General features: G+C 38.3%; 1 protein-coding gene across 2 annotated transcripts; it reads right to left on the reverse strand.

The window, feature by feature from the left end:
- Positions 1 to 1,120: 1,120 nt before the first annotated feature.
- GNPNAT1 (glucosamine-phosphate N-acetyltransferase 1) lies at positions 1,121 to 16,147 on the reverse strand. Of its 2 annotated transcripts, XM_030930992.1 has the most exons (7): positions 15,914 to 16,147; positions 12,328 to 12,371; positions 9,084 to 9,251; positions 7,758 to 7,820; positions 6,141 to 6,268; positions 5,032 to 5,093; positions 1,121 to 2,824 (listed from the first exon to the last, which is right to left on the reverse strand). In XM_030930992.1, the coding sequence occupies exons 3-7, from the start codon at positions 9,235 to 9,237 to the stop codon at positions 2,677 to 2,679; spliced, it is 555 nt and encodes a 184-aa protein (XP_030786852.1). In that variant the 5' UTR covers positions 9,238 to 9,251; positions 12,328 to 12,371; positions 15,914 to 16,147; the 3' UTR covers positions 1,121 to 2,676. The 2 variants fall into 2 exon arrangements, with proteins under 2 accessions (XP_030786852.1, XP_030786851.1); XM_030930991.1 differs by lacking the exon at positions 12,328 to 12,371.
- Between the last annotated feature and the right edge of the window lie 268 nt (positions 16,148 to 16,415).

Below are 16,415 nucleotides of genomic sequence, written 5' to 3' on the forward strand. Positions count from 1 at the left end.
TCAGACCTGTCATCCTAGCACTTTGGGAGGCTGAGGCGGGAGGATCACTTGAGCCTAGGAGTTAGAGACCAGCCTGGGTAACAGAGACTCCATCTCTACAAAAAAAAATTTAAAAATTAGCTGGGTGTGGTGGCATGCACCTGTAGTCCCAGCTACATGGGAGGCTGAGGTGGAAGGATCACTTGAGCCCAGGAGATTGAGGCGGCAGTGTGTGGTGATTGTGCCCCTGCACTCCAGCCTGGGCAACAGAGCGAGACCTTGTCTCAAAAAAAAAAAGAGGCTATTGTGGGTATACTGCCTGTGGGGTAGTCCTGCTCCACAAGGAGCATTTAAAAAAAAAAAAAAAAAAAAAATTTAGAAGTGTTTTATGTAGCATTTTTTCATATTTACATTTACTGTCACCATATGGCTTCAAAAATCATAAACATACTCAACTAAAACTACACATCACCATTGTTCTCAATGACACAATTTTTGTATGGTGTACCTTACCTGTAATTCTATTTCCTATGGGAAGATTTAAGAGATATCTTAGGAACACTATTTAAAGGAATTTACTGAAGTGCCAACCTTGTGAATGATTTTACCTCAAATTGTTCAGTGGTAAGAAAGGTAATAAAGCATTTAGTTTTACCTTTAACTAGGCTAATAATTTTTGTTTTGTTTTGAGACAGAGTCTCGCTCTGTCGCCAGGCTGGAGTGCAGTGGCGTGATCTCGGCTCACTGCAACCTTCGCCTCCTGGGTTCAAGCGATTCTCTCACCTCAGCCTCCTGGGTAGCTGGGATTACAGGCGCGTGCCACCATGCCCGGCTAACTTTATCTTTTTAGTAGAGACAGGGTTTCACCATGTTGGTCAGGCTGGTCTCAAACTTCTAACCTTGTGATCCGCCCGCCTCAGCCTCCCAAAGTACTGGAACTACAGGCGTGAGCCACTGTGCCCAGCTTGGGCTAATTTTTTTTTTTTTTTGAGACGGAGTCTCGCTCTGTCGCCCAGGCTGGAGTGCGGTGGCCGGATCTCGGCTCACTTCCGCCTCCCGGGTTCTCGTCATTCTCCTGCCTCAGCCTCCCAAGTAGCTGGGACTACAGGCACCTGCCACCTCGCCCGGCTAGTTTTTTGTATTTTTTAGTAGAGACGGGGTTTCACCGTGTTAGCCAGGATGGTCTCGACCTCCTGACCTCGTGATCCGCCCGCCTCGGCCTCCCAAAGTGCTGGGATTACAGGCTTGAGCCACCGCGCCCGGGGGGCTAATTTTTAACATGGGTTTTTAATTACCAGGATTTACCTGATAAAACTACTCTTTGCCAAGGTTGTAGGACTTCTGAAAAGACAGAACTAACTTTGTTGTGCTTCACAAAGGACAGATCAGTTCGTCTGCATAGGCCATAAGCAGGTAAGTAGCGCATTCTTGGTGAAGGATTTCTGTTGTTTTGGAAAGCCAACTATAGCTGGCTGCATGGAGGGAAATCCAAAATGGCGTGGCGTGAGTCAATGGGGTGAGAAACACTGGTATTTTCTTTGCAAGTTCGTTTTACAAAGAGCACATAAAACTAAAATTTTATGAATTATGATGTAATCTAATAGTTCAATAGCAGACTCAAGAAAAGCACAGATGTGATTCTAACAGAAGACTACTCATATGAACAGGTTTAATGTAACATGGAATGCAAAAGATTAGAACCATTAAAGTATTTAATTCTTCAACTTTAAAAAATTTAAATAAATAAAACAGGATAATGACCAGAATAGTGCCATTATAATCACAGTAAAAAGTAAAGCTTCCATCAACATTTTATGAATTTGGCAAATCTAGTACAATACATTTTTAAGTATTGTGTTTCACTCAATTTTGTGATACTCCATTTTTGAAAAAACTTAGAGGCTTCAGATACCCATGAAAAAATAAATCAGGGTAGAAACACATATGCTGAGGTTTACTAATTCACTGTTTAAAAAGGACCTTAGATGTCCCACTATAATTGCTTTTAGGCGTTTTTAACAAATGAATAGTTATAATTCACAGAAAAGACAAGTGGTACTTTTTAATCTACATAGACTATACTATATAAACTTTTAGTATAATATATAAATTGTTTTAATCTTGTCAAATAATTTTCATTTCTTCTACTTCTTTAAAAGGCTGATCAGGTTGTTTGCCTGTATTGAGATGAATGTTGGACTAGACTATGTTTAGTTATAATAACTAATTTATTCACCCTGACTTAGTATGTGGGAAACAATACACCCCTAAGTGTATTGAGATGTTTCTTTGAAACAAAAATATTTAATTTTATGCATGTGATAAGAAACAGCCTTATTCAATGAATACTTTTTTAACTGAGCAACACAGATAGCAGACATATAACTCCTTATTACCCATACTCAAGAAATGAAGCCAAACTTTTAGAAAAATACAATGCAAGAAAAGATTCAAGTTAAAAATATATTCCTTTGGTTAAAAATCATCCCCTTTATAATATTCATCTGTAATCTAAATTCACAGCATGTCCCACCAGCCCAAAGTAATCTTCTAAATGTCATTATACTTGTAGTATTACAATGTTTTTTCAGTCCAGTATTTATGGAGGTCACTCGGCTGCAGCAACAAAATATTTCAACTCTAGGAAGAGTGTACCATTGTAGCATTAGCCCCTTTGACAATTTTCTTAAAAGATTTTTACTTTAGAAACCTCCGACACATGTAGTTTTCTTCAGATACAGTATATCCAAACTTTTTATAGAAACCAACATTTTGTGGTAGACATTCAAGGGTAATCTTGTAACAGTTCAGTTTCTTGCTTAGCAAAGTAAGGGTTGATAATAACCTGAAATTTAAAAAGGGGGGAGGGTGAGGAGATAGCATTTATTAATAAAAATTGATTCTAGTAACAATATGAATTAATGTTGTAAAACTTAAGTTTCCTTAGAAACAGGTTTAGATTATGGCTTTTCCCATTGCATTCATGTAAGTAGATAAGCATTTAAATCACCAAAGCATTTTTACTTAGAGTCAAATATACTTTTATCTAGTAATCTCCAGCTCACTAATAAATAGGACAAATACTAAACTCACCCTAAGCCCTCTTTAAAAATGAAATTTAAGGCCAGGTGCAGTGACTCATACCTGTAATCCTAGCACTCTGAGAAGCCAAGGCAGGCGATCGCTAGAGCCCAGAGGTTTGATACCAGCCTGGACAACATGGCAAAACCCCATCTCTACAAAAAATATAAAAATTAGTAGGGCATGATGGCACATGCCTAAAGTCCCAGCTACTCCAGAGGCTGAGGGGGGAAGACCACCTGAGCCCAGGGATGTCAAGGCTGTGGTAAGTAGTGATTGCGCCACTGCACTCCAGCCTGGGCAACACAGTGAGTCTCTGTCTCAAAAAAGAAAAAGAAAAAAGAAAAAAAAAACGAATTGTAAGATGTATGTTAACACTGAAAACATTTAAAAAAAAAATGACCAAATTTTTTTGGTAAAACTTCTTTAAGTCTATTTAAACAACTTAGGAGCAGTCAACATTCCCACATAAAATGAGTACATAATAGCTTTGCTCTTTAATCATTTTTAAAGCTGCTTTAATATTTGTGAAGGTGTGTATCAGATTAACTCAAGATTGGTCTTATTAATATGAAGTAGAAACAAAGCAAGTCATCTATACAAAGTTTCTTAATGAATCCAAACCCGTTACTAAAGTGTGGATCTGAGTGCTTTAGAGTATAAAAACTATAAAAGATATATAAATTTGAAGGGTTTGCCCATGATTGAACAGACTAAAAAATCCTATTTTTAAAAAAAACCAAAAGACCTTGATTGAAGTATGACTGGCTGGCTGCAGTGGCTCATTCCTATAATCCCAGCACTTTAGGAGGCCAAGGATCACTTGAATCCAGAAGTTGGAGACTAGCCTAGGCAACATAGCAAAACCCTGTCTCTACAAAAAATTAGCTGGATGCAGTGGTGTGCACCTGTAGTCCCAGCTACTTGGGAGGCTGAGATGAGAGGCTCACTTGAGCCCCAAGAATTCAAGGCTGCAGTGAGCTGTGATCGCACCACTGCACTCCAGCCTGGGCAACAGAAAAAGACCCCATCTATTAAAAAAAAAAAAAAGTATAAAATTAAATGGACTAGAACACAAGAAATTGGTCTGTTTTGTTCACTGAAGTATTCCAAATATCTAGAATAGCATCTGATACATAAGCAGGTATTTAATATTTTTTAATTCCTTAAAACTCAGAAGAGCTAATGTTAAAAAGCAAGTTCTTAGGCCAGGCACAGTGGCTCCCACCTGTAATCCTAGCACTTTGGGAGGCCAAGGCAGGAGGACTGTTTGAGACCAGCCTGAGCAACATGATGAGGCCCCACCTCTACAAATTTTTAAAAATTAGCCAGGTGTGGCATACACCTGTAGTCCCAGCTAACTGGGGGGCTGAAGAGGATTGCTTGAACCCAGGAGGCTGAGGATGCAGTGAGCTGAGATTGAGCCACTGCACCTCAGCCTGGGTGACAGAGCCATCAAAAACAGACCCTGTCTCAAAAACTAAAAATTATAAGATGCAAGTTCGTATAAAAGGGCAATAAATCAATACCACTTATTTATATTTATTTTAAATGATTTAGATAAACATATAGGGGATTATACAGTGAAGGCTGTTTCAGTATTTCTACAACTTATGAGAAGGAGAGATCATAGAATATTCTGTAATAGTTGAACACTTCGTTTTTAAATATGACAGAGAAGCTGAGGCAAATCTGATTAGCCCAAAAGTTTATCTCCTACTAGTATGAGAGTATTACTATGAAAAGTTAATAATTTCAAGATGTTACTGTCTATGAAGAAGTATGCTTCCAATTTTCAAACTTTAAGGCAAAATATGTATAATAATACTTTATTTCTTCATGAAATTCAGTCTAAACTATTGGAGTGAGTTCAAAATTAATGAAGCCAAAAAGAACTTCAAACAAGTATCTTGGTAAGAAACTAAATTGGAACAAAATTTATCCAGGGTTACCTTGTTTCTGCCTACTTACAATTTGCCAAGCTGCTTTCCTCTGCATTCATCACTAACAACAACATCTTCTACTCTTCCTCTCTGAAAATATTTACAATGTTTAAAGGAGTAAGCATTTACTTTTGTTTTTAGCTAAAACGAGTAAGAATTTACTGATAATAAGAAGTATATTTTGTAAACTTGAACTTCACAGAAACCAAATGCAAAAAATATTATACAGTGAAGGCTGTTTTAGTATGTATTTCTACAACTTATGAGAAAGAGATCATAGAATATTCTGTAATAGTTGAACATTTCCTTTGTTTTTAAATATGACAGAGAAGCTAGGGCAAATCTGATTAGCCCAAAAGTTTGTTTCCTACTAGTATGAGAGTACTACTATTAAAAGTTAATAATTTAAAGATGTTTTTACTTATTAGAGGAAATAGTATATGAGTCAACTTGTGACCTAAACTTGTTTTGGCTGTGTCCCCAACCTTCCCACCCCGTTGTCTTTACACAAATATTAGGATGTTGATCAACATCACCAAAATGTAACCTTTTCATGAATATATCGATCATTCTACTCCTTGCTTGCTAGAAAGTTATTTTAGATATCCAAATAAAATTAATGTCTAGTACAGAAACCCCACCGACATTCTTAAGTGTCACAGAACACATCCCAAGTGTTCCTACCTTATTCTCACTGAATTACTTAAGGTTTTCTCTCTTTTTTTTATTTACTGTTTTATGTGAGTTATTCAAGGATGAAAGGGCACTACATGCATTAGATGTATCATAATTCAAACAGAATAATATTCTGAACCCTTTATCATCTGGAAACAAATTTGTGCTCATGTAGTATATTCAAAGTATTGTTTTTTTAAGAGTAACATTAGGGATTTTGTGCATTACTGCTAAATTGTTTGGTTTCTCTATGGCTATACCAAATTGATCCACCTTACAGAACAATTTTAGCATACAATTCATACTGTTAATACATTTTCTTTCTTAAAGCTCTCAGAACACACTGGGAAAAGGGATTTCTAAGAAGCACCAAAAACCAGTGAGAAAACAGATTTGTCTAATGGAAACTCAGTCAGTTGTGCTAGAAAATACCCATCCATTTTACTTATAAGCAGCACATACCTTAGCACAGGAATGGATGAATTTATGTTCTATAATCAGAGTTGCTGTAGCAACAATCTGTCCTAGAGTCACATCTTCTACAACTGTAACATAATAATCCCCAGATTTCTTCATATGCTCAAAAGATTCTGTGGAAATTGGACAACAAACTGTTACACAGTAGACATTCAATTTTATGCAGAGCCAGAAAAATACTAGGATTAGCTGACTTAATTACTAAATGTTTAAAGCTATTTTACTATAGTAATTTACCTTCCATTTCTAAAGAAAATATTACCAAGTAGTTGAAATATCAGCAATTAGTATCATTTGGAATATAACCTACACATTCAAACTATCTGCTAGCAAAATAAAGACTAATACAGCTATTTTAGATGAACAACACTTAAAATACAAGTAAATGGCTGATATTGCCACTTCCATGACTAATGAAAACTTCAGTTTCTTCATTTACTTTAAATAGATCTCTTTAACTTTTATACTCAATAGATATTCAAATATAACAAACCTATGCACATTTTAACAAGAGCATGTTTACATGGCTCAATTCTAGAATTTTTAGTCTTTCGGTTTCAAAATATTTTTACAAAATAGATTTTAATTTTCCCGTTGTGATGGAAAGTGTTTTGTGATAACATGACTTGCTCTTGTTTGCTTTGAGAGCACCTTGCAAGGAGGTAAAACATATCTGTTTCCAAGTAACGTTTCCAAGTCACATAGCAAATAGGTGCAAAGATACTTCCCCTCAAATGGATTGTCAGTACTATTGCTGAAATAATATGGTTTCTCATCTAATTGATGTGCACACAAAGAAAAATTCAGGAATAAAAACTGAGGCTAATAGTCTCATTCCAGATAGAGATCTAAAATGGGAAAAAGAAATAAATTCAATGAATGAAAATAAAAATGAGAATCAGAATGATGGTCCTCATTCTCAGGAGGGTCAAACAGTTCAATACAAAAATTACCTATTATAAGGAAATGAAGAATTGTAAGTCCTCAGCTATTAAATATTACTAAATATTTAGTAATGATAATAATACTTCATTTCCTTTATAACAGGAAAAAGCAGTGGTAGAGCACTGGACAGAATTAAGGTTTTATTCCTCACCGTAGCAATAACTACCTGTGATCTTGGGCAAGTCTTTGGATCTCTCTAAATTCCCATTTTCTCATATGTCTAAAAGAAGGGGGACAGGGTCAGGTGGACTGACTCTTTAAGATACCTGCTAACCTTAAACTTCAATACAAATAAACCCCAAAATAAATTTAAAGCATATGGTCTTAACTTTGATTCGGTAATGAAATTTATGTAAATATAACCACAGTAAGGGAAATACTACAATATAAAATGAAAAACCTCTAGAGCTAACACCTAGGTCCTATGGTACAGTAACTATCTAATAAAGTAGTCAGATAGTTTGCAAAACAAAGTTACTGGTACATTTGGATTCTAGAACAACTCAGCCACATTAATTTAAATAAGAAAACAGCTAATTTGTTCTTTGAATAATTTCCAGCTATTTGAACAAAAACAGAAGTGGGCATTAAACAGCTCTAAACAAAAATGAAATCATGTTTCCCTTTATTTCAGGAAAAAGAGATTATAGTACTTACTCATAAATTGTTCAGGGCTGACAACTCCAGTCTCTGTTAGCTGACCCAATACCTTAAAAAAACCTAGTTTTGAAAAACAGATTTCAAATTACGAGAGCAAAAGGAAGACAGTATGAAAGTAAGCAATATATTAAGCAGGTGGGCTTATGGGCAATTTTTTTTTAGAACTTTCTATAATCTTTTAATTATTAGAATATAAAGTGAACCCTATTCTTCTATAATTACTACATATAACAAAAATAATAACAGGTTTTACCATTGCTTCTGCCTGCATAAGATGTTTTAAATAGTGCTGACCTTAATATCCAATGTTTATAGACCCAGAACATACGTTATTCAATGTATATTTTACATTAAGTTCAATGTAAAGGGTGCCAAATTTTCCCAAATATGTGATTTGGTTTTACTTAAAGGTACAATATGGCCAAATACAATATTTGCAAATTAAAGTATAAGTAGTTCGAGACCATCCTGGCTAACATGGTGAAACCCCGTCTCTACTAAAAAAAATACAAAAAGCTAGCCGGGCGAGGTGGCTGGCGCCTATAGTCCCAGCTACTCGGGAGGCTGAGGTAGGAGAATGGCGTAAACCCGGGAGGCGGAGCTTGCAGTGAGCTGAGATCCGGCCACTGCACTCCAGCCCGGGCGACAGAGCGAGACTCCGTCTCAGAAAAAAACAAAAAAAAAAAGAAAAAAAAGTATAAGTAACACTGTTAAGATTACACACTCTTTAAAATTGTAATTTCTAGTGAATTTCATTAGTGTTACCTGAAATTAATGTGAAACTGCACCTGGAATTCTGAAAATCTTAACTTTTCTACACTCAATAATTAATTAGGCCAAAATTAGGCCCTTCAGGCTGTCTAGCAAAGAGGATAATTGTGAAAAGTACAAAGTTGACTTTTAATTACCAAAGTTTAAGGAAGTTAACTTGAAGAATTTACATGTTAAAAAAAGAAAGAAACCTACAAAAACCCTTTCAACTTATTCAAGGAAAATTATTTCCACCCTCATTCCCCAACCAGCTTAAGATTCCTCCTTATGTGTCATTATACATGATAATTTAATTTTTGTTCATGAGAAATCTTTTTGGCTTAATTAGGAAGGAGTGATGTCATATTTAACTCATTTTAAATATTTCACAGTAATATTTGGTCTTAGCCATGACACACACTCATTGGAATCGACTGTCCATCACTTTAAAAACTAAGTATTATACAAAAAAAGTCCAAAAGTCAAATATTTTTTAAAAATTATCTGCATCATAATGTTTATAGAGAAAAATGGAAAGCTAACTCTAATTTTATACAGGATTGTGTACATTACCTCTATTTAAGTCAGCGGTACAAAGAGGCCTCAAAACCAAGCCTTCTCCAGGATGTGTTGGGGAAATGGCTGGAGAAAACGTAGCTGTATTCTGACTCCAGTCCACTTCTTTGAGTAGACTTGGGTCAAACATAGGAGTTTCATCAGGTTTCATCTTTCTAGTAAGGTCTAAAATAAAAATGTAAATATTAAGTCATTTTATTTAATAAAAGGAAAATTATGACTGTTGAGAAAGTTAATTTAATGCAATTAGAAGCATTCTTTAGCAGATATGCGAGATATTTTACTGCAACCTATCCTGAATCTAACATTAAATTCCACCACTACAGATAAATAGAAAAATCATGCCTACTATCAGATAAAAAATGGCTAAGTGACTAAATTAGTAAGTTTTAAACTATAAAATCCCATTTATTATCAGGTCTTTTTTTTTTTTTTTTTTTTTGACAGTCTTACTCTGTTGCCCAGGCTGGAGTGCAGTGGTGCAATCCCGGCTCACTGCAACCTCCGCCTTCTCGGTTCAAGTGATTCTCCTCCTTCAGCCTCCAGAGTATCTGGGATTATAGGCATGTGACACCACGCCTGGCTAATTTTTTGTATTTTTAGTAGAGACGGGATTTTGCCATGTTAGCCAGGCTGGTCTGGAACTTCACACCTCAGGTGATCTGCCCGCCTCGGCCTCCCAAAGGGTTGGGATTACAGGCATGAGCCACCGCCCCCGGCTATTATCAGGTCTTTTAAAACACGTTTTTCCTCTGGGTTTGTGCTACTAATGTATAGCTGACTTTTCATGGGCTCCTAAATTTTTTACATTATGTTCTTGGATTTATTATTGAGCCAAGAAGTCATCTGCTTCAACAGGAAATTGCAAGGGGAAAAAATTTTGTTTTTTTTTAAAGTAATCTATCAGTCTTACTTGCCAAAAAAGAAAACTTTCAGCAATGCACAGTGGCTCATGCCTGCAATCCCAGCACTTTGGGAGGCCGAGGTGGATAGATCACCTGAGGTCGGGAGTTCAAGACCAGTCTGACCAACATGGGGAAACCCTGCCTCTACTAAAAATACAAAAATCAGATGGGTGTGGTGGTGCATGCCTGTAATCCCAGCTACTCAGGAGGCTGAGGCAGGAGAATAGCTTGAACCTGGAAGGCAGAGGTTGCGGTGAGCTGAGATAGTGCCTTTGTACTCCAACCTGGGCAATAAGTGAAATTCCCTCTCAAAGAAAAAGAAAACTTATTGGGCGTGTAGTTTTTTTTTTTTTTTAAAGACAGAGTTTCTCTCTCCCAAAGTGCTGGGATTACAGGCATGAGCCACCGCGCATGGCTGAAAGTTTTCTTTATTGGCAAGTAAGACTAAGAGATGACTTTTTTTTTTTAATTTTTTTTCCCCTTGCAATTTCCTGTTGAAACAGATGACTTCTTGTCTCAATAATAAAATCCAAGAACATAATATAAAAAATGTAAGAGCTACCATGTGAGCCACCATGCCTGGCCACATGTAGCTTTTTGTTTTGTTTTAAATGAACTATGAATAGAAGATAATTGATGAACAGGCTCAAATTAATTTTTTTTGGCATTCTCAGAAATACTTTACCTTGGCTATGATAGATACACACTGAAGGATTTTGTTTTCACAGCCGATTTTCTAAAAATCTGTAGTGTGGGCCAGGCATGGTGGCTCACACCTGTAATCCCAGCACTTTGGGAGGCGGGGACAGGAAGATCACCAGAGGTCGAGACCAGCCTGACCAACATGGCAAAACCCTATCTCTACTAAAAATAAAAAATTAGCCAGGTGTGGTAGCAGCCACCTGTAATCCCAGCTACTTGGGAGGCTGAGGCAGGAGAATCACTTGAACCCGGGAGGTGGAGGTTGCAGTGAGCCGAGATCACACCATTGCATTCCAGCCTGGGCAACAAGAGTGAAACTCCATCTCAAAAAAATTAAATAATTAAAATTAAAATGTATAGTGTAAGTTTCTCACTTGCATCTAAGCAGCTTAAAAACAGCTGGTGTTTTTCATGCTATTGAAAAGTGATCATGATATTTCCCCCTCTTTTTTGAACATTTAGAAATGAGCAGGTTCTCACTCGTTGTAGTGTTTTAAAACTGAGACTAAATAGCAGAGAAGTAACGATAGGAAGGAGGAAAAACAAATCATATAAAGCATAAAACTGGGGCCAGGGGGCTTCTGTGCAGCACAGAATTGCTGAAAGAAACAGATGCTTCCCAACAATTAAAAGTTGAGTACTCCTTATCCAAAATGCTTGGAACCAGAAATATTTCAGATTTTGGGTTTTTTTTTTTTCAGATTTGGGGATATTTGCATATATATAATGAGATATCTTGGGGATGGGACCCAAGTCAAAACAAAATTCATCTGTGTTTCATATACACCTTATACGGATAGCACAAATACTTTACACAATATTTTAAATAATTTTGTGCATGGAAAACTTTTTGTACATGAAATCAGATGTGGAATTTTCCACTTGTGGCATCATGTTGGCCCTCAATAAAGTTTCAAATTTTGGAGTGTTGGACTTTTGGATTAGAGATCCAAAAAAAGCAGTCCCCAACTTATTTCTATATCCAGTTAAACCATGTTTTAATGAGAGAACAATTTGCCCAATAACCTAACTCCCAATTGTTCCTTATTGCATAAGTCACAGTATGCTTTAGGGCTAATATTCTTAACTTTTCCTTAAACTAATAAGTTTCTGCCTGTGTAATCCTATGTAACTATATAAGCAGTGCTACAATATAGTAGTTATGGGAAGGTAGTGTGATGTGATGTAACAACAGAAGTTAACACTTGCTTAGCACTTCCTATGTGCCAGACTATTGAAAGAACTTTACTAATTCATTTATTTCAACCATCCTACAGGTTAGGTGTGGTTATTATCTACAGTTTAACAGATGAGAAAATGTTAAATAACTTGCCCAAGGTCACAAAACTAGTGAAGCCAGGATTTAAACCTAGGCATAGAAAGAGCATGAGCTTTGGATTCAGACCTGGTGTTCAAATGTCAACTGTGTGATACGTACTAAGGTAATTAAGCTCTTAGAATGTAGTTTCCTCATTTGTAAAATGGAGATGAAATTACTGGGAGAATTAAATGCATGACTGTATGCAATCAAGCACTTAGCAATACCTGGAATACAGCAAGTACTCAATAAGATACATGCTAGTTAGCAATAAATTTAAAATTCAAGTTTATAAATTCTTTTTCATTTTTTTCACCTTTATTTTAATTCATGAATCAGGCACTGTGCTGGTTACAGGGACTGCAAAAAGAATGACAGGCTGTTATGTTTATGTTATACCAAAAGTTAGCATTCTTGCATAGAAAAGAATAACGCAGTTTATAATGTAAACTGCTGAGAGGTCCCCCCGGCCACACACACACACACACACACACACACACAAGGATTCAAATTATGCTGCACACACTATACCTAGTTCTAACAATATTAAGGAAAATACAGAAATTGTGATGATCAGTCATTTCAAATTTAACAAGTTTAATATCCATTCAAAATAGGTTTTTTGTTTTGCTTTATTCTGTTTTGAGACAGGGTTTCACTCTGTTACCCAGGATGGAGTGCAGTGGTGCAATCATAGCTCACTGCAGCCTCGAACTCCTGGGCTCAAGTGATCCTCCTACCTCAGCTTCCCACATCAGCCTCCCGAGTAGCTGGGACTACAGACTTATACCACGCCTGGCTAATTTTTGTATTTTTAGTAGAGTTGGGGATTTGCCATGTTGGAAAGGCTGGTCTTGAACTCCTGACCTCAAGTGATCCTCCAGCCTCGGCCTCCCAAAGTTCTGGAATTACAAGCATGAACCAGCATGCTCAGCCGAAACAAGTTTTTAATAGATGAATTTGAATCCATGTGTTTTAATGTTTTGTCTAAATTGGATCCTTGAGGTTTTTGTGTGTACTCTCATCTGAAAGGTAGGTAGCAACATTGTTTTTCAGGTATGTAGATAAACAGGCTAAGTATTTATTAATAAAGTGAAACGTGTACAGTATTAAAAACGTAAATTCCTCAAGGCAGCACACTATTTAAACATTTTGGTCACGCTATTAAACATAGTTGTAAATACAAAGTTCAAAGAAAACTCAAAAGAGAATTTAAATCAACCTTAACCACATTTAACTAGATTCCTTTTTCCTATAAAGTCTGTGTTTACAATAAAAATGTGGTCTAGAAAACATGAAAAATAGGGTTAATAATTTTCATGAGAGGGAAGAAGTATACAGGAAAACAACTAGGATTATGAAGCCCTTAACTAATAAGTTTTAACCAGGAAATACTAATATTTTCTTGTACTTTAGAGACAGTCCTATTCCACAAATGATCATAAAAATAAATAATATTGGCTAACAATGAAAACTTTCTATATGTTAACTCTTAAAAATACAATGAACGATGTATCATTATCCCAATTTTACAGATAAGGAAGCAGGCACAGTAACTTGCTCAAGGTTACAGTGCCAATAAGGAACAGAGTGAGGATTCAAAATGAGGCAACAGGGCCAGATTCAGAAGCCCCTGACCTGTGCCGTTACAGAGGGCACACTGCACTTAGTTTAATACCCTGCTGCCACTGTTTTGAAATTCTTAATTTTTTAACAAAGAACTCTGCATTTTAATTTGGATTACTACAGATTACGTAGCCAGTCCTGCTAGGTAGTATGACTTCAGACTCTGCTCTTAACCATTACACTGAAGATGCACTAGAGTAGATATATTCCCTACCTTATTATTGTACAAGGGTTAAAAATTAAGTCATAAGCAGCACTTAGAACCTACATTTGGAAAATGGGAATCAGACTAGTCACATTAAACAAAGCATTCCAGATTGAAATAAGAATCTATTAACCAGGCAATCAAATTAAGATCAAAAATGTTTTTATGGGCTCTTCTACAAAACAGAGCCATACTGAAGGCCCACTTTAGCTCACTCTGTCCTCAAACGGTAAAATTCTGCTGGTGCCCAACTAATGTACTGGGCAAGGTGAAGCAAGATATGACTTGAAACCCAGTTCCAAAGGGTTTTAGAACATAATTAAATAAGTAACTTTACATAAATAATCTTTTAGCATCTTCAGGTGCCCAGATACTGCAAAACCAGGAAATTTCTGCAAATAAAATTGCACAGTTGCATGAAGCAAAATCTCGTATCATTAGGATCTTTAAAGTTTTTAGATTAAAAAGTATAGTAAACACTAACCCTCCTTAAGTATTCCTCAGAACCTTTTCTGATTAACTGCTAAATTAGCGGGCTTTTAGAAGACCCGTTTAAGCCTAACCCTAGCCCAATAATGCCTAGTGAATGAATAACGAATAAGACTTACTTGTAGGTCACATTTCAGAAAATCCAGAAGGACAGAAAAAAAAAAATTCCCAAACTGCCACAATACCGCGGAAAACATACACCAAATTCATTTTTACTAGTCATCACGTCAATTTAATATTTTTTCACTCAATTGAATATTTTTAAACAAAATTTCAACTATTTGGCTTCTGAGCCTCGGTATCAGATTGGAATACGAATTGGGGAGAGAGGCTACTGCTAGAAGCAACCAACTGAGAGCAACAAGTAATAGACACCGGAGATGAAGATTTTAAAAGTCGATCTACAAATTTTAAAAACATAATCTAAGGCCAAATCTAAACCACCCTATGTATTTCTCAAGAGCTCCTGGGGCACCTTCTAAGTACAGGTGAATGGGGGAGGGGCGGACTTCGGATTCCTCTATATTCATTTTATAACAATTTCGATAACAAGAATCCATTCTGAATCTATTTCGTTAATGATTTTTAACACACCTGGCCATGTTTATTAAACTGTAACTGCATGAATTTTCAAAAGTATTTTCTGATAGTTTATTTGACCTTTACAATCTAGGTGTTATTCCCAGTCTACAGATGAGGAAGCTGGAGAACCTGGAACTCCCAAGACTTGCCCCTTAGGTAACACAGCATATAAGTGACCTGGGGCTAGAATCCTCTTGTTTTCGCATCTTGACCTCGATTACCATCCTCAGCAGACCCCAATCTTCACATCATCATACCATACAGCTAGCGCTCTCTCCCCTATTTGGCAAATCCTGCCTAAATTTCTTGAGATCCATTCTAGGATTCGTTCATGAGGGATTATCCTAACAAAACGAATCGTATAATCGTCCGTTCAATTTTGTATGAAAATTTTAAATTAGTTTGGCTTACATAAACATCAGTTCCTACAACAGAAATCACAGTACACTACTCGGTGTTTCTAGAGGTAGGAGCCTAGGAAAAGGAGACAAAGGATGTCCCTCTGTACCGTGGGGAAAGCGCCGACCTAGTCGGTGCGGAGGTGGTCTTCGGAGCAGCTGCCTCAGTGGCTCCCGACCACCGTGGGATGCGCCCGGGAACAGGAGAAGAGAAGGGGCCTGGGACATTCGTGCCCATTCAAAACCGATGGCTGCAGAGAGCGCGACCAACTGTCTCATTTCCCACACCAAAGTCTGGGAAGCGAAGTTCCGACCCCAGTCCCAGTTCCAGTCCTGCCAGGCCAAGACCCTCGTATGGCCGGACCGCTGGCCATCATCGTTAACCTCTCTGCTCCAGGCGCGCGTGCGTTCAACTTCCTGGGACCCGCGCTCCACACCATGTGCACCCAGCTGGCGAGGATTAATGCCCGGCTCCTTCACAACACCCCCGGGGTCTCGCCGGGGCACCAGTCACACCTGTTAGATAAACCTGAAGGCAGGCCCGCCCCAGCCCCCAGGACACAAGGTCCAGCTCTCGAGCCCCGGCCCCGGTCCCTCCTCACCCGTAGAGGCCCCGCGGTCGGCGCTCCTTGCCAGGCGCGTCGGACTCTCCCCCACCAGGGTGCACAGCACCGGATCCGGATCCGGCTTCAGCGCCAGCCCCACCTCCTCCTCCACCGCCCGCGCGACAGTCGGGAACCGCGGCCCAGACGTGGCAGCGCCAACGCCTCCACCCCGCCTCTGCCCCCTCACGCAGGGCCGCGCACAGGCGGGCGGAGGCGGAGACGGAGGCGCCGGCCGAGGCGCCACCGGCCCAGGCCCATCGAGCGAGGGGCGGGTCCCGGAGAGCGGGGGCGGGACCCGGAGGACGAGGGGCGGGGCCTGAGGTTCGCGTTGGCGCCCGGGGCGGTGGCCGCCGGACCAAAGCTGGGCTCTCCCGGCTCCTCCTCCTCCCTCCACAAGGCCATTCCCACCGCGTCATTGTCTCAGTTTATCTGCGTACGTCTACCTAGCAGTCAGCCCAGCAGCGTAAGTGGTGACCAGTGTGGGCCTCTTTGATCCTGA

The sequence above is a fragment of the Rhinopithecus roxellana genome, chromosome 5 (assembly GCF_007565055.1).
Source record: "Rhinopithecus roxellana isolate Shanxi Qingling chromosome 5, ASM756505v1, whole genome shotgun sequence".
In the NCBI taxonomy this organism is placed as follows: Eukaryota; Metazoa; Chordata; class Mammalia; order Primates; family Cercopithecidae; genus Rhinopithecus; species Rhinopithecus roxellana.